Below are 18,764 nucleotides of genomic sequence, written 5' to 3'. Positions count from 1 at the left end.
TTTCCCAGTGTACAGGAATTAAGAGTCCTCGCCTTATAAAAAAAACCAGGCTGGCACTGCAGGGATTTTACCACTGCAGAACCTTATTCGTGAGCGGCGGGGATGGGGCATACTGGGCAGGGGGGTATAAAATAAAACTGGAAATCTGGTATGGATATGTGCATGTGTGACGGTGAGGTGTATGATAATGAAGCACTTTGAACTCCCTATAAAAGTTGACTTGAAAGCGATGGCTGGAGTTAAACGGAGAGCCAGGCCTTCCTTAAAAGAAATAGTAGTAGCCACCAAAATAGCCGTAAATAATAATTGTAGCATATATGGAGCAATCCCTATGTATTTATATTATAATGTATAATGAAGGGAAAGTGAGTGTAAAAAAGCCTCAGCCCTGGTACTGGTTTCTGTTTGTAAATCCCTTAAGCTCACCATGTAAGACTGTACATAAAGGAGCATGATTTAGGTTTTTTTTTAACGTATATAAATCTTTGGTAGAATCCATGCCCAAAACTATAGATGAAAAATTTATTGCATGAACACAACCCAGCCATATAAATTTTTTATTACAAATAGGACTCTGAAACTTGAATAAAATATGTCAGTTTATTATACAATATTTCCCCCCCTTCCCCTCCCCCCAAACATGATAGGAATGGAAAATTTAACTTGTGCACTTCTGCGGTGCTTCTGCAAGGTGCTGGGCTGGCAGCAGAGGAGAGGGAGCCCGCTTTATTTAGCTGCAGAGCAGGCTCAGCATGGGCAGTGGCAGTGCAGCCTTGCTCATCTGGCATCGCCGGTAATTTTTTTTCTCCCCTATGCGGGGATCACCTTTACTGTTTAGAGGATAGATGCATCTGCACCTGAATTACCATACTGGCTGCTAGCGAGGGCTCAGTTTCTGGTGGGGGCTGGCTCTACATAGGTAAAAAATAATCCTGACACCCGTTAATTCCATTTGCGCGGACCAGCAGACAATAAGGCCGGTCCCTGTAGGTCACTGCCACCCCAGGCTGGATTCAGCACGCCCTGGAAAACACGGCATGTCGAGAAAGTGCGAGTGCCCAAGAAAGTGTCCCATTTCTCCGAAGTCAGGTAGCCGTGAAGTGGTTTAGCACTGGGAAGTGCCATGACGCTCAAAGCGGGCTTTTTTGGTGGAGGAGTGTAACAACTCTTCACCGTCTGTGTCACGGTCTACAAAAAAGAACAACATTGTCAGTCTGTTGACATTGGTCCTGTCCACGGGCCAGACTTTCCTGGGAAGGTTTTATTCTTTCCAAACAATGGAGCGCTCCCTTCCAGCGCCGCGAGCCCTGATTCCACGCAGCCATCGTGCAGCCCGGCTGGAGCTGCACTCCTGCTGCAGCTGAAAAGGAAAATTGCATATTGAAAAGTCCAGAGCTTCCATCCTGGAACTGAAGGTCCCTGCCTGCTTATGGTTTGAGATCAGGCAGACCTGGGTCTCGGGCGTAACCATCTCGGTCGCGCTGGGGTAGCATATGCTTAAGAAACAGATCCAAAGAGGAACAGAGAAGAGAGATGTAGAAGGAAATGCTACTTTGGAAAAACTAGCCTGTTTTATTGTTTGGGGGTTTTTTTATCCCTTAATCATAGTTCATTTTTGGAAGTAGAGAGTAAAATAGCTTCGACATGCTTTGTATCCTCTTTCCCCGTGATTACGGTTGATACCAGATCCCCTTGAGCTTCTCTTGTCCAGTAACCTTGACTCCAGTGTATGTACTCATGCTAACTCTGGCTAGTTCAGGGTTAAAAATTCCAACCACTAACTTTCCTTTAACTAAAAAAGCCCCCAAATAAAACCCATTGTGCTATTCAAGGTTAAGCTTCCTTAAATATAAAACTAGATTCCTTGGTGATTTTTTTTTTTTTTTTTTTAAATCAGCAATCTTAATAGTGGTTCCTCACTATAATATTTCCAACTCCATCTGAAATCATTTAAATCCTCCCCTTAATAACATGCACTTTATTGTAATATACAGATTCTTTGGCTTCCTACCAGCCTTAGCTTAAGGCACCAATGAAACTCGTTGCCGCAGGGGGCCGTGGATTCAAGAGGGGCTCGCATCTACTGTATATTTTGTTTTGTATGTTTTCCAATGGCTCTAATTATTGCAGGTGGTAGAATTTAACTGGCAGTGTTGTTGCTAAAGAAAATAGGCATAAAGTGTATACTGTTTTGCAGAGTGGCTATCAAATATATAGAAAAGAGAAAATCAAATGAATTGTTAAACTGCTCTATAGTAAGTGATTTTATTGATTTAATGCAAATGCTTATGAAAACGATCTTCCATTTATATCAATTATGCATGGGCAAAAATTAATTTATTCCTCCGGTCACCTGTTTGGCTAACTGACTCAGCAGGACAGACATTCCCCCTCCCGTTGTAGCCAAGCCCGCAAAACACTAAACATTCAGAAAACTGGAATTTTAAAGTTTCCATGTGCAAAACAACAAAAAAGCCCCGACAGGAGTTACTGCCAACTGCTGAAAAAGCAGAGAGCGAGCGGTGGAGGCTGAGCAAGACTCTCTCGTCCTAGGCAAGACTGTAAAATACAACGGCTCTGATTTTGCCAATCTCTTAACCATGTGGCGGCACATTTATATGTACCGGATCATCTGCGGCATCTGAATAAAATCAGGGAAGCAAAATTCTGCATATAAACATTTTGGCTAAGTGCCTTAACTCAGTCTTCTTATCTGGGGTTTCCACAAGATGCCACCTTGCATAACAATGCTGAGCATACGCTTGCCCAGTACATGTTTTCGGTAGCCTCCCGTGATCTCTACCGCAGTATAGATTGGTTTTAATTCTACCTCGTCCTGCATTTTATTGCCCCGTGCCTCTCCATCAAGAATAGTGCTTAAAGCCTTTGTTGTCTTTTCTAGAAATTAGTATTTGATTTCAGCAGAAGGGGTGGGTTACAGGAAAACAGAATTAGGAAAAATGCTATCGCAGTAGCCAGAGTAATAAAAGAAGAAAGTTAAGATTCAGTATGCAAACAAATGTCCTATGGCCAGTAGAGTCTCTCTTGTGCCACTAGCTTTGGTGTTGGAAAAACAGCACTCAACGCAAACAAAAGTACTTTGTTTCTCAAGATCCAGGAGCAGCTCCCGCTCTGTGTGCTGCCCACCGGCTGCAGGGCTGTGCTGGGGAGCCAGGGTGCCAGGCTGGGGGCTGAGCGTGCCAGCACCGAGCCCAGCTCCTGCCGCTGCCACTGAGCCCTCGTCCGTCTCGCTGCTTCGCTGGATTGCTTAAAATTTTGAAAGGAAAACATGCTTTGAGTCCCGTATTTCTGCAGTAACTTTTTCAAATATACAAATTTTTGTGGAATTCTGACCCTACGTTAAACATAAAGCCCAAATGCTGATTGAACCATGGCTTGCTGGAGGAAAAGAAAAACCTAAAAAATAAGCAAAAGCCTAATGCCTGCCCTGTAAAATGAAATCCGTTGAATGTTGACTTTGAATGTTAACTAAATATTTTACATTCCTAATATTTTACCTTTGTTTCTACCTTTGCGCTATCGGAAGCATGAAACTTCGTGCCAAAATCTAGTGTCCAGAATATAACAGCACTGTGCATATTACCCGGTAGTCTATCTGCTGTCACTGATTTGGGCTTCAGTTAAAGATAACACAGAAGATCAATATTTAAAACAAAATTGCAGAAGTGAGAACATTTTTTTTCCCTGAGCTTCATTGGAGAAATTATTGAAAATAATAAATACAAACAAGAGGAAATGGATTCTGGACACACTGGGAAACATATCACTTTTTAGAAGGATTTCATTGATTTTAAATAGAAGTATCAGGACTGAAACTTTCTTTGCTAAATATTCTGAATGTTTATATTCTGAAATTTATCAAAATTTGTTTTGTGAGCACTTTTTTTTACTTGTAGTTTTTAATTTATACAAGATTGTCCTCTAAGCTGCTGAATGATACCTAATGCATACAGTCAGCAGGTAAAAAAAAAATTGAATATTTAAAATAGGCATTTTCTTTATAGTGCTCTGCGGTAATTAAAATCTTCATTTGCTTAAAAGCAAGGAACCTTTTTAAAGCAATAAATTAGCATTGCTTGACCCAAGGTCACTAGTAGTACTGCTTCTTCCAGCACTATTAATACCTCAAAGAAAAAGAAGGGGTGGTGTTATCACTCTGTTGCAATAGAAGTAAGATTTTCAATTTAATCACAGTTAAGTGTCATGACCTTTTGATCTTCCATTGACTTCTCACTGAAATGTGGTCAAATTTCAGACAGCTAATTCTAAACTCTGCAAAGTCAAGGTGAAGTCAGAAAATAGGTTTGCCACAATTGGGAGTGGTTTTGATGCAGTAGCAAGTGGTTTCATTTCCTAAGTTTTGTTTCGCAGCAACAACTTTTTTAATGGGATCAATAAATTACAGAACAATTTCTGAGGGAAAAAAAAAGAAATCTTTTTCTATTTGTATTAATTGCGACAACAGTAATTTGAGGGATCTTTTTAAAAAATATTTTTCCACCCAGGTAAAGGCACCTTTTTTCCCAATCCATAGTGATAGAAATAATTAAGAAGGAAAATACTATTTGATGAAAGCTTCTACTAAGAATAATTTTTGAGCCAAAGAGCGATCATCTTCACATAAAGTAGAGTTAATAATGTGTTAAAAATGCAAACCACTCGTATTTACACATATCCTTTTATAGGTCATTTTATTATTTTAGGCAAATAAATTGTGTTCGTTGGAGAGTGCTGGCTGGGAGTTTGTAGGACCCATTATTTGCACAAGTTCTAAAGCAGTTCATCCAGTATCTGGTCTCATTGATACCACTGCAAAGCAGGGGCAATGCCGTACATTTCAGTGATCTCGTAGTGCTGTAACAACTGCAAAAGTATGAGGAGAATCAGCTCTTCTATCAGTTTTGCAGATTTTGTTCCAGAAATGTGTAGACAACAATCTCCACGACTTTGTAGTGTTGCTTGGTTACCTTTATATGCCTGCTTGAAAATATGTCTTGAGACTTTACTATGTGTTGGATTAAGGCTCTGGTTTGTATACAACATAGAGGCTGCATTATAAAAAACATGTAGGAGAGTAGTTTAAATATGCCTTCTCTAAAAAGAAGGATTCTTAAAGCTTAATTTATGCTAACACACACACACCAAGCACTCTGTGTAGTGCTGTAAACAAGATTCCCTTTTTTTTTCTAGCAAAAATATTACCTAGGCACAGGACTTTTGCATTATCATGTCCTAGTGCAACACTCCTGTCCTTAGTTTGTACTTTCAGCCTTTTGAGGAAGTCTGGCGCCTCTGATCTATTTTCCACAGCAGACCCTGTAATTTTTGGCTGTATTTTATGTTTTTCAGATTCAAGTCAATCTGAAAGTCCCAGCCAGCCAAGTGAAGCTGATATTAAGGACCAGCCAGAAAATGGTAAGTTCTTACCTGCTGCTCCTGCTTTGGGATATTAAAAAAGCCCATATTTATAAAGATTTTTTTCCTATGTCTAATATAAAAAGATTACTCAGAATAATTGACATGGGATAGCTACAAATAGGCTGTGTACTCTCCTCATAGCTAAAATGCTACTGTTTCACAAATCTCAGGTAGCATTTGTTTCTCCAGTCCTGGAGAGAGACATTTTTTTCCTTTAAAAATAATTTTAATTAGGGAGATGCCATTAAAGAGCCTGCTGTATGCAACCCTTATCCTTATTCCTCCGTAGCAAAGGCTTTCAATCCCTGGGCCGTGAGTCATGACCCCCTAGGGGTGTGTGCTTCATCGCTTTCATTTTTATCTATGTGCTTTTAACTTCATTTTGTTTATTGATGCTCTCACATGACGCACTGAAGTACCTAACTTTCGGTATGTGGCCAGCCATCATTTTAGAGTGCAGGATCTCCGATAGTCCCACGCAACAAAATGGTCGCTTTGAAATATGTTTCTGCAGACCCGTTCTCTACTGCAAAAATCTGCTAAACAAAACGGAGCAGCAACGCTCCCAAACGTTGCAGTTTCAGGGCAGGACTGCACACCTATAAACGTACCAGCTGCTCAGGCAGGTACCCACTGCGAGGCTGATACAGGTGCTACTGGCGGTGTCTGTATTTTTTTATCGGTGTGCTTTAAAGGTTGTAGATACTATGGGGAAGCAGGGCAGGGAGGCTCAACTAGAGCTTGTTGCTCCTTCTTCTCTGTGTGTTCGCAATACCGTTGTTTCAGGTGGCAGCGGCGTGAGCTTATTTGGAAGTAGCAGCAGGACTGTGACTTTTGGGAACACTAATATTCTTTGAACTGGGACAGTTTTAAAGTAGAAGCAATAGCTTCTACTGAACCAATGGCTTGCTTTGTAAAGCAGCCTGAGAAAAAATCGTTCAATAATAGCGAATTTCTGTAGGGACTGTATGTGAAAGGATAAGTATGTGTGTAAGGGAACAGCTTCTCTTCCTTTTTATGTTTAAGTAAGGTAGACCTCAACAATTTTTGTTGGCCCATTGGCAACTGAGTTTTGTTTTACTACTTCTATTTAGGACTTAGAAATAATGTCTCCCAAAGTGAAAGTGATTATTATTAATAGTTTTTCTTGACTTTTTTAATCCATAACCAGATTTTTTTTATAAGACCTGAATGTAGATGGGGGATCCGCTGTACTGGGGTCTACTGTGCATATGCGGAAAAGAATTTGTGTGAAGGGTTTTTGTCTCTAAAACCTCTCACCATTTCTGGGATATGTAAATCCATCTCATGTAGAAATATCGTATCTATAATAATACAACCGTAATTGCCCTTTCACAGAGCAACTAACTGCTTTTGCCTCAAATCCCTACAGCTGTATATGTGTTCAGTGTGTGTTCTGGGGACTTTATTAGCAACTGAACAAACTGCAAGTGGGAGTGAGGTTGAAGGGCTGCATTCACATCCAGACTGCATTTGGATCAGGGTTTAAATGGCAGATACAATTAAGGGAAGAAGAAGAGATTTAGGTGCATAAAAAACTTCAAAATACCAGCATATGTCATAGGACATAGAACATAGGGCTCATTGGGCTGGTAAGATTTTGGCTTTTGGGGTTCCTGTATTTTCCTCCCATTGAAATAGGAAAGGTTTCATATTTTGATAGATTTTGTGCTGCTCATCTCTAAACATACCATCTTAAAACATTTCTGTTGTTTCTGAAAGACAGTGCCTAATTTCCCTTATCAATCCTGTTCACAGAAATTCTAATTTGTAGCCAAAGGATTGCGAGGTTAAGAGAAGAACTGACTAAACTGTGATTTTTGTTCTGCCAATTCTGCTATTTTTTTTGTGGGGAATATGTTGCCTATGTTTATTAAATCATGTTTTAATTTAGAATGTATTAGGCACCAAGCATGTTATTATTTCGTGTTTAGATAATATTCTTTCGCAGCTATTAAACCACAGTTCTTCTTACCCTGCAGTTTCTCAGTCTTAAGGAAGCCTGTTACTCAACAACCACCCCGAAAAGCAGCAATGTCAGTGTTTAGTAATGTAAAATCTGTAAGAGCCTAGTGAAATGAAATATCTCTGATTTGGAGCCTGAGTCTTCCTTGTAAAACAAGCTTTTCGTGAATTCTTGGAACTTTACTGGTGACCTGCAAAAGGTACTTTTTTTTAACAAACAGGAAAAGGATTTTTCTTTTTCTCAGTTTTACTAAAGGGTATTTTTCCCCACCACAGCAGAAGCCTCCTAACTGATTACGCACCTTTTGCAATGCCTGTGTGGGAGATCTTTCTTACAAATGCATCTAACGCAGTCTGTTGGCCCTAAAGGGGTTGCTCCCCCTGGGCAGACGCTGAGCTCATTCTCAGCACACACAGCCCCCAGCTTGCAGTGTACCCAGTGTGTAGATCAACACAGATCTGCAGCTCTTATCTACTGAACGTGAGGATGAAAGCAAAACTGCAGGCTTTAGAAAATGAAAAACTGCACGCACAGAAACGGACACAATAAATCATATTAACTGCGTTGTTCTACACTTGCTGTAGACCCACTTCCACAGGGCCTGATCCAAATCCCTCCGGAGTCAATGGGAGTCTCGTAATTGATTTTACTGAGAGTGGGAATGAGCCCACACAGAGAGGAATTTTTTTTTAAATCAAAGAAAAACCGTATTGTGAATAATCTTATTCCCACTGACGCTAACAGCAGAATGACCAGATTGAGGGCAGATTTGGAATCATTTTGCATGTGTTTCTGGAAGGCACAAAGAAGTGTATCGATTAAGTACTACCTTTTACATGCATGCATTCCTTCATTTTAAAAAAATAAATCTTTAAAGGCCTTGTGAGGGTTATACAGCCTCTCTACTTGCCTGTTAATATCCTTTCTGTTCCACTCCATAAATTCTAGAGCTATTTATTATACACATATATTTTGCATACCTTGAGTAATGTAGGTTCAAAAGGGTCAACTATACAGCCCTGAAAAAGAAGGCCTCCTACTACAGATTTTAATTTATCATTTTAAATTGTATGTGTTATTTTGGAAAGCCCATATTTCTAACCTTCATTAAAGTGAAGTTCATGGGAAAAAAAGCTTTTCTTTTTTAGAGCCACTCCTTTTTTCTAGTGGGCTTTACAGTTGCATTTTCTGGAGCAGAACCATCACGAACAGAGAAGATGGTGACATCTTCTGCTCTCAGTGGTGGCTTTAACACCAACTCTAGCCTTTTCTTCAGCCTTCATTAAGCCAGAATAGTTTTCAGGCAGTCACTTACCCGACCACGACTGCAAAAATTTACAGAAATATTAAGCTTTTTTTTTTTCCTAGAGAGAAAGAGGTATCCAGCATGATGGTCATGAAAAGCAAACATGCAGGCGAGACAGGGCTCGTTCGTGCATGCACGGTCCAAGGTCCAGATGTCTTGTCCTGGAACCGGGGGTAAAGCTAACATGTCACCGAATGGTGTGCACAGTGCTGCTGTCTCTCAGGTCCGTTAGCATGGGAAAGAGCTTCTCGGGGAGAGGAAGAAAACCCAGAATTTGTCTGTTTGTTACGTGGGTGAGGAAATTTGCAGGAGGGATGATGAAAGAGGCCAGCAACTTCATTTGAAAGGCAGGAGCATGTTCCGATGTCCTGATATTTTGCTCAAATGAGTTTTTTTTCTGACCAGCTGGGTGGAACACCCGTGTGGAAAATTCCCCACTTTTGTAGTTGCCTAATGGTATGTAAAAGCTTCATTTCAGTTGGCACCGCAAAGTGATTTTGCAATTCACCCAATCAAAAAGAAAGGTTATTGATTTTAAAAGCTTGTTAAATGTACTGGTTTGGTGTTGTATTTTATAAACAAACTAGTTTTCAGTGAACTGAGGATGACAAAATGGCTAGTCTGATGTAGTGAAGTGACTGCATGCCTGGGGATCAGGAACAACTGAATTCCCAGCTCAGCACTGCTGTGGACTCTCTCTAGGGCTTTTATTCTCTCTTTCAGTCATGGAAACGGCTATCGGATAGATTTTCTTTTTGTAAGTAGGATTATTTTAAACTTTTGTAGGAAAACTTTTCAGTCTTTTTGTCTGCAAAGTGGGGATATTTGTGATTCTAGCTTTCAGAGATTCATAGAATATTAAAAGTCTAATCCTGCTCTGCTCCAGCAGGAGTTTAACTCTGGAGAAAGGCAAGGAGGGTGTAGCACAAACTGGTTAATAATTGTGGTACAGCGCTGTGTTACTGCTGTCAGTAAATGGATGTCAGACATCCACCAGGCGATGTTTGTGTTTGATGTGGTAGTCCTGGCGAATTAATAACTGCAGCGTAAAGGTACACATGAAGTGTGCTGTGTAAAGCAGAAGAACGCTGTGTCATTTTCTACAGACAACTGATGTCTCTCGAGCATGTGGTATTGTGATTTGATAAGTCAAAGTTGGTAGCACACCACTTTAATTGTGGATTAGCAAATTCTTCTTAAAGAAGTTGGTAAATTCTCCCATTTCAAGTGAGCAAGACAGCACTCATTATTACAGCTGATTACAAATGTGTGCCAAATTCACTGCTCAAACAATTTCTGTAGAGGGAGAGGCATTTATCTAAAAAATAAAAATGTTTAATGCCCAAACCAAATGCTTTTTAGTTTTAATGTATTCTTGCTGCTTTGAGCTGCAAGTACCTTAACAGCACTGCAGGAAATGAAAGGCACATTGTTCTTTGTAACATTAAAAAAAAAAGAAAAAAGAAAAACAATGGTGTACCGTAACTCACAGAACTCGTTTTTCAACCCTGCAGTAATTACACTGGACTTGTAAATATCATCTGTGAATTCTTTGCTTAAGTAGGGCTGAACTTGAGTTTTAAACCTTAAAAAATGTTTAAGTATATGCTTACTTTTCCATGCCTAAAAACATAAAGGAAGAAATTCTGGTCCTCAAGCTGTGGGGGAAAGAGAAGGCAATAGTGGGAACATATGCAAAGAGAAGTTTCCTTTTCTTCTTCTCTAGGCAAGGCTGGTCATGGCAGGCGTAATATAGCTTTGGCTGCAAGGAAGGAGGAGATTATGTGCAACCTGGTAAAATGCAAAAGCAGCTTGTGGAACCACCTCTCTGCCTTAACTAACAGGCTGCAGAGTCCAGCCCCTTTTTGTATGCTTTCCTTCTGGTCGCAAAACCTGGCATTCTTGTTTCGTGCAGTGGGATAGCTTCAGCCAGTGGAAGTGGTGCCCGCCTGGCCCGAGGGTTAGGCACTCTTCTCGGATGCAGAGTTCACTGTTCAAACCCTCCTCTCAAGCCGAGACGGGCAGAAAACGTAACCGTTCTTTGTGGTTGTCCCCACCACTCAACTACACTGTAAGTTAAACGGTAGCTGAGAGGCCTCTAATTCCTTCGACAGCCAAATTTTTAACTAGTAAAACCAGACTGCCTTCCGAGGCCATCCCTGCTTCTCAGGCCATGCCTAACGTCCCATCTCCACTACTTCAGGTGGAGTCCAGCTGCCTCCCGGGCTCTCTCAGCTGTGACTGAATTTGATGCCAGCCAGTTTTACACTTACTCACCAAGGGAGTGAGCATTCACCCGCAAACGCAGCAGGACTTGAGGTGTCTGGAGGGTCAGCTGTCCTTGGATGGGCCCCTTAATTCCCACCTGAGGAGTGCACGGGCATGAGCAGTTCTCTGAACACGCAGTGCTGTAACTGGTGCTGTTAGAAAGTACATCGTCTCAGATGACTAACATTCCTGAAACACCTCATTTGCAGCAGATAACCAAGCCTTGCAGAGAAAGTTTTCTATCAGTTGCAGTTGCAAACAGGGTAATACAATAATGGCAGCTTTTATTAGTGTTCTTGTTCATGGGATCATTTGCATCAGAATCTTATAAATGCATGAAGACTCTCCTCTCTTGTTTACAGAGCAACACTGAGGAGTTATCACAGCCTGAGGGACTAATCTAAAATTAACTTTGCTTCAGAAAAAGCTTTAAAAAAAAAGCCCTTAGCATTTTCAATAAGGAATCTCATAGCTGGCGCTGAAGTCAAAGCTCCTGGTGATGTCAACTTGTTTGCACCTTTGTAACTTGCCAGGACCAAATTCTGAACGGATTTGCACCCTTAGGGATCACATTGTCTGCTGGGAACAGCAATGGGGAACTTTTTCCGGGCTTGAAAGCTGTGGCCGAGCAGGGAACCCTGGTGGGGCTGGTCTCTTCTGCCTTCCTGCGGGCTGGACAGAGTCGGCCGTTGACTCTAACAGGACCCATCAGCTGACGAAGGTCTGATGAGGTCCAACCTGTGTTTCATCACCCTCTGAGAGAGAGTGCATGTAGGCAGTTCTGAGAGCCAGCATTTCCCAAGGAAACAAAAGCAGATATGTCTGGTTATAAATTTAACTTATGTGTGATTTAGTCTCGCATTTTTTTCATCTCATTTCATTACAGATAGATTGTAACAAGAATTAGAAATACAGTATTTTCATCATAATAGTCTGGAACTGAAACTTTGCAACATCCAGCTGTATTTCCCAGCCAGTTTCATGACTGTCATGAAGAAGTGTCTGAATAATTAGGAAAGAAAACACCATTTTTCCCTACATTACCATATTTTCGTTGAGATTCGCGCTCAAAGTCAAATGATTTTGTGGTCCAGATTGTGCGGCAGTTACACCATTTCCAGGATTTAGCGGGTCCTCTGCTAGGCTCAGGATTTAGCCTGCTTATCAGTAGCTGGCACTCTCTTGAGAGGACCCTGTGATGGCAACAGCGAAGGGTGTTGACTGTCAATCGGGCAAGATACGCGGTCGTCAATCAGGGTCAGTTCTGCAGCCTCTGCTGGGGCCGAGTGGAGAGCCTTTCTCATCAGTGACCTGCAGTGTTTGAGGCTTGAGGATTGACAGAGGACTTCAGTTTTCACTGCTGCTAACCATTAACCTTCACAAGCAAAGCATTCCCACAAAAAATTCATCCAAGGCGAGTATGACAGGAAATATTCAAAGCATGAAATGAATGCTTATAGCATGACAAAGCAGTGCTTGAAAGACATGAAACGTTCATTACGCTTGGAGTGGCTGAATGCTGCAAAGGAAAGGAGAAATAAAAATGTGGCTAGAGTATATGTTTTTATTTCTCCATATGTGTGTAGAGGAAAAAGGCAATGAACCTTTCCAGTGGAGAAGGTGCATAAATACAGCTGCGATTATTCTAAGTCATTTCAAAATATATTTTTATTCTGTTGCTCTGTTCCATTCCTTTCCGCGTATATTTATCCACAAGATAACAGCAAGGGCCATCTAGAGGGCAGCTTGGAAATGGGCTGGCCAGGAGCCCCCTCCTAAGAAGCTCCCGTACCTCGGCGAGGCGAGTTTCCCTCCCTTGCTCTGCAGGGCCCAGGCTCTTCTTTGCCCCACAGCAGCGCCAGGTTGCTGCCCCCTCCTCTGCCGCAGCGCCGGGCTGAGGGCAGGCAGCCACGGCAGGGCTCTGCTCCCACGCCGGCCCCTTCTACCCGCGTCCCACCTTTACATGTTGAGAGGTGCCTCGGTGCTAACTTCAGCCAGTCCTCCTGGGGTCCTGGGAAGGGTGGCTGGAGCTGTGAGCTATCTCCAATTTTCACTACAACCTTTTTTTTTGTACGTCTTCTTGAGAGACTTGCTGTTTAATTAACAGCTGAGAGTTGTGTTGCGTCAGAGTAATTGCTACCGCCTGAGCGGACCACAGGCTGAAGGATGCTTTTGAATACCATGCTTGCCCACCAAGAAGCTGGGCACTTAGGGAAAGAAGTTTATTTGTGGTATGGGCATCGTTTTAATTTTCTGTCCAGTAGAGAGGGGAGTTTATTAGTGGGAAGAGAATGTGATGCCAAGGCCTAACTCGCAAAACAAAACCCCAAACCTATCTATTTGTCTTTCGATGTAAGACTTTCCTAATGCCTGTAATGTAAGACAAAGGGAAAATTTTACTTGCAGGAAAATTGCCTTGCACAATAACCAAGAAAGAAAACACAAAACGCCCACACCAGAGCAGCATGATCCAAAATGTGAACTTTCTACGCCTCCCCAACCTTCTAGGTTAGGCTTCCAACCAAGTGATCTTTTATTATCAACATGATATACCCTTGACATAATTTGGCGCAGTAAAGCTTCTTCTGCTGAACTCGTGATTTCATTTACTAGATCTGATGAAAGTTCTGTGAACCACGGTAAAATGTGATAATTAGTAGTTTAATTCTTTTAGGGTGTGCGTATTAATTGAAAAGGCTTGAACTATAAATACAGGGCCTGTGGATAAAAGCATACTCTGAAATCAGTCGCTTATCCGAAGTATTCGTTACTTCACATCTATTTAGGTAGTGGCTCTTTGCAGCAGTGCCAGTCGGCTGTTGAAGTGAGTGGGAGCCCTCCGCTTGGAGATCGCAACAGCAAAATCCAGCCTGACTTGCTGCTGCTCTCATGCCATCGGAAGCACTCCCTGGCCAAAATTTTGCCCTCTGTGGTCAAACCACTGGAAGTTAAAAATGTGTGCTGGGAGCTGTGCTCTGCAGATGAGCTGGTGAAGTGCTGGCGCTCTGGCTGTGCAATCTGCGGGAGACAGAAGGGGCTGAAGGCAGCATTTGCCGGCCGGCCGCAGCACGCTCTTCTCCCACTCGAGGTGGAGGTGGTGGCGGTGCGGTGGCGGGTGGCTGACTGCCAGTCTCCCGCAGCCGAGGGGCAGCGTCTTTCTGCTGCTCAACAAGTCCACCCAGAGCATCAGAGGTCCCCCATGATTCGAGTCACAGCCAGCCTGGCACTTTATGACAAACCATGTTTTTCCTCCTACTTACGCACTTATCCTTCACTGTATTTGGGACCATGAGCACCTAAACCTCTGCTGCTTCAGCCAGAGCTTGGTTCATTCGGCCGTGAATGTCAGAGTGTAGCACCACCGAGAGCTGCGATAAGGGATCGTGCTTTCTTGCTCGTGTTCATGTGTTCTTTTGTTCTGACTTCCTGACCAATGCAGGAGGTATTCTGTTGACTCTAGGCCTTTCCAAATATACATATATACTATGAAAATGTATGTTGTTATTTCACACCTTCCTCTGTTTTCTGTGTGTGGTGTAGTGCCTGGATGAATCATACCTGGTTTTACAGGTACAAGGTGATTTTCATTCAAATGGATTCCAACCTTCATACTCATATTTGGTTTGCACACTCAGAAAAAATCTATATATCTGCACATACTGCAGATTCATGGGTTAATCAGGTGCTTTCCAAGTAGCCTTAATTTTGTAAATCGGAAGTTGTGTACAGGAGCAAAGAAGTGCACATGAAGAGCGATGCACAGCTCCTGAAAGCTGTATGCTGGACTGTTGCTGTTGTCAAGGGAGGGCACTTTGGTGAGACCAGGCCCCCAGAAAAAGCCTCATCACTTCTATAGCTCATCAGATACTGTTTTTTAATTGCAGATACTACTTTTTAATTGCAAAAGTTGCTAGATAGGAAATGGAAAGAAAGCTTACAGTGACTCTCAGAGAGCTGCGAGAATAAAATCCCCTCCGAAGCCTGGCCGTAGTGTGACTGAAATGGAAAAATACCAGGTCCGTTTCTTGGAAAGTGAGAAGGAGACTTTTATTTGCAATGGTTCACAAATATTTTCCCAGGAGCGACATAGTGAGTGTGGCAAAAGGGGGCAGGAGGAAGGTGAGGCGAGCAAGCCATGCTTGTAAACATACTCCTTTAACTCTGCTATTGTTATCTTGCACACAAAGGGCACCGCAAGTTGTTTACAGCAGTTCATGTTATTCTTTTCTGCTCCTTTTTCTCTCGTCAGTGCCCTATCTTCAGTTATACAACCTTTTTTTCTGGGCTGTGATAGTGTCCGGATAGATTTTGGCGGTGGGGTGGTAGAAAGGTGCCAGTTGATTAAATGTGCTGCTTACTATGTGCATTTCATGTCTGCTGTCTTAACATTTTTTTGTTAACCGCTGTTGCAACTGAAGAAAATGCTGAAGTTTGACAGTTGGGAGTTACTGCCGAGTATGTGCTGTAAACTATATCATCCCTCTGCCTTCTCCCTTTCTCCCCCTCCTGCTGAAACCAAATGATTTATAAAATGCCTTCACATTCTTGAGTGAGTTCACACTATCACCTCCAGGCACTGCACTGAGGAGTCTTAGGAGTGGATGGGAAACACAGATCTGATAGTTGCTATTTTTCTCTGAAAGAAAAGAAAAAAAAAAGAAAAGGTAAAGAAGGGCTGATTAAATTTAAAGGAGAAAAGTTTCCTGCTGTGCCCCAGAGTAAATCGGTAGTCAGTGAAGCACCTTCTAGTAAACAAGAGAGGTACGTGGTTATAGTGGGTTTTTATTATTACACGCTGCCATTGTTTTCCATTTTCATTAGATTCAATTAATGTAATCATTTTAGAGTGTCTCTAATCATTACCTCCCACCCTCCCTCACTTGTACTTGAAGCAAGGGGATCCGCTGCAAGCCACACTCTGGGATGAGGAGCCGGCACCTCACTCCTGTCACTGGCAAAAGGATGCACAAGAAAAAGATGGGGCTGCTACAGGGGGTCCGAATATTTTTCTTCTCTCTCTCTGGCTTTTGCAGAACGCACGGCCAGCACCCCAACCCCTGGCTGCGGTGTGCCCTCCCACGGGCTCGCTGCCATGTCACCCGCCAGCAGTCACCCCCCTGCCCCAGTCCGCTGCAGCGCTGGGTGACAGGGAGAAGCGGTGCTTTGGTGGTGCAGTGTCTCACTAGGTGAGCCAGGGTACGGGCCGGCAGCTTCCTCCTACCCTTTAGCCAGGCACAGGGATGTCACCACCATCTTTCAGACCGCAGTGGGCCAAAGCCTTTGCTGGCATTTCTTCTCCCAGGATCGTAAGGGAGGAATACTTCTTATGTAGCTTGTAACACTTGCTGACGGAGAATCCAGACCTCTGTCCCTGTTATTTTTCTACTTCTGTTCCTTACTCTTAAAATCGTGTCTGTAACAAGGCGGCTCTTTGACAGCTGTGTCCCCATCTGAAAACCTGCTGGTGTTTGGGGGGTGTCCCCACCTGACCAGCTTTGCGGTGCAGACCACCTGCAGTTTTCCCACATGTTATACCTCAAAGTCCTAAAATATCAGGGAATTCTCTTTCAGGAAATTTCCAATAGCAGAATGTAGAGAGCTAGCCGTGTCCCCCGTGCCGTACAGAGGGGAGCCAATTTTATCGTACAGCAGAGCATGCCATAGCTTGAGCTGCAGGAGGAAGGGAAGAGGTGAGAAGCAGGAGAGGATGGACAGCAGCTTGATGGACTGAGGTAGCTGTGGTATGAGGCAGGAGGGGAACCCCACAGATTTTTGTGAGGGAAGGCTTAGAGCAGTGGTATGTCAGTGGTCCACAGCTCAATTTAAAGCAATAATAAAAGGGGCTGGAAAGGATATGACAACCTAAGCAAATGGCTGAGGAATGAGGCAGCCCAGTATTAGTGAATCCGGATTTCTGTCTGTCATGGCCATGAAGGATGCATTTGCAGTAGGACTGGGAGCCGTCCACGGTTAGAAGGAAAGAGAAGTAAAGATTATCCCGTGTACAATATAAATGTAAGTTGTTATTACTACTATTGCTATGTCAGCCGTAAACTGTTCCCACGAGAACAGAGATGCAACATCATTGAAAAAGAATGTCTTACTGTGAAATGGGCAGCAGAAACACTGTGGCATTATCTGCCGGGTAATGAATTTACCTTGGTGACAGATCATTATTCCCTCCTGCAAATGAACCAGATGAAGGACAGGCACACAAGGATAACTCAGGAATACTTGTATTTTACAGTCTTCTGAATTAAAAAAAAATAAATAAAAGTAGCCAGATATAAACATAAGGATAGAGAAGCATGGCATGTCAAGAGAGATTGCCTGTGGCAAGATATGTGGAGGAGAGCAAATTTTCTTTCAGGTCTATGCTAACATGGTATATGGACTTCTAAGGCTTGGATTTCATCCCAACTAACATTAGGCATTAAAATGAGGCACCAACTATGAACCTAAAATCCTCACTCCCTCTATAATCAGTGGAGATACTGGGGTCTCCTGGGAATTCATCTCTTTTTCTGTTGAACCTCAGGGAGGTTTAAAATTGAGATGTTGCAGGTTAACGCTGTAATTGCTCTGGACTTGAGATTCTGCTGCTCGAGGAAGTCACCCACCCCTCTCCTGCTCATCCTAAAGAGCCAGAGTAGACAAAGAAAGAATTTGCTGCAAGAGCAAAGGTGGATCTAAGCAGGGCACGTTGACTTGGTTGAATGATTTCTTCAGGGTAGAAGAGTGGACAGTGTGTCTACTGCCCACGTGTACTTTCTTCCCTTTCTGTTTTTCTGTTGACTTCTACAAAATGGGAGTTTCTTAGATAAATTATCTTTTTAGAGAAGTGTTTATGTGCTTTGTGGAAGAATGTGTCTAGGGATGGGCATACTGGCAGCAAGAACTTCCTCCTCAACTCTTCCAGTGAAGTTTTGTTCTAAACTGCCCAAACGAAGCCATTATTCAAAAGTAAAAATGTTCTGTTCCATTTCTTGTTTTCATTCTTTTATGTGTCTGGGGACTAAACTGCTGTGAAAAAGATCCCATTCTCACAGGATGTCTTGCCTGATTTTGCAGACAAGAGAGGTTCAGCTATTCCAATTACGATGAGATAAGAATCTGAAATGTTGGGATCACATCCATCCTCAGTTGAACTCTGAGTCTTCCAAAATCCATCCATCATTATTTTTTCCTTTATTTCTGTATTTCAGTAATGCAGGCAAAGAAGGAACAGAGAAGAAATGGATGTTTATGCATTATAAACCATAATGGATGGGTTTCCTTTTTACCTGAGTTGCTTTAGTTTAATGTAAAGGTTCCCGTGAGTGGAATTCCTTTTCCATTTTCATTCTTTCTGCCTGCTCAACTGCTGCTCATCAGCAAAAGGTCTGCCTTTCATGTAAAGTCAGTCACGGTACAAAGTCTCATAGCTTACATGCAGAGTACTGTTAGAACAAGCTTGATGGCGGTCACAGGGCAGGTGAGCCAGGTTGCTACGCGTGGTTCAAAATATGAAGTCCTGGCCCCTGCGGTGTCTTCAGATGGTCTTAAACGCGGAGAGGGCATCTGACATAGGGACTCCACCCCACTGCCACATTTCTGCATCCCTGTGTATCGTACTTTGTCACACAAGACTGACTGCTGGGGAGGAGTAAGAGGGTCTAGATAGGCAAACCTTCTACCGTGGGAAGAGGACTGCATAGACTGAGCTGACCAACCCAGCCTCTAGCCACAGATTCATCTCAGGTCCTCACCTCTATACCAAGAGAG

General features: G+C 42.7%; 1 protein-coding gene across 9 annotated transcripts in view; it reads left to right on the top strand.

Annotated features, from left to right (window-relative positions):
• Positions 1 to 18,764, top strand: part of NFIA (nuclear factor I A) — a 256,184-nt gene that overhangs the window by 132,810 nt on the left and 104,610 nt on the right. For 8 of the 9 annotated variants that reach the window (XM_072866537.1, XM_072866539.1, XM_072866536.1 and 5 more), the window contains exon 3: positions 5,371 to 5,436. The exons of the other annotated variant lie outside the window; for it this stretch is intronic. In XM_072866537.1, coding sequence (XP_072722638.1) covers positions 5,371 to 5,436 — 66 coding nt within the window. The remainder of the gene's footprint in view (positions 1 to 5,370; positions 5,437 to 18,764) is intronic. 9 annotated transcript variants of the gene reach the window in all.

Source organism: Ciconia boyciana, chromosome 7 (genome assembly GCF_034638445.1).
Source record: "Ciconia boyciana chromosome 7, ASM3463844v1, whole genome shotgun sequence".
In the NCBI taxonomy this organism is placed as follows: Eukaryota; Metazoa; Chordata; class Aves; order Ciconiiformes; family Ciconiidae; genus Ciconia; species Ciconia boyciana.
Note: the sequence above shows the minus strand (reverse complement) of the source record. Positions and strands in the feature narration are given on the sequence as shown.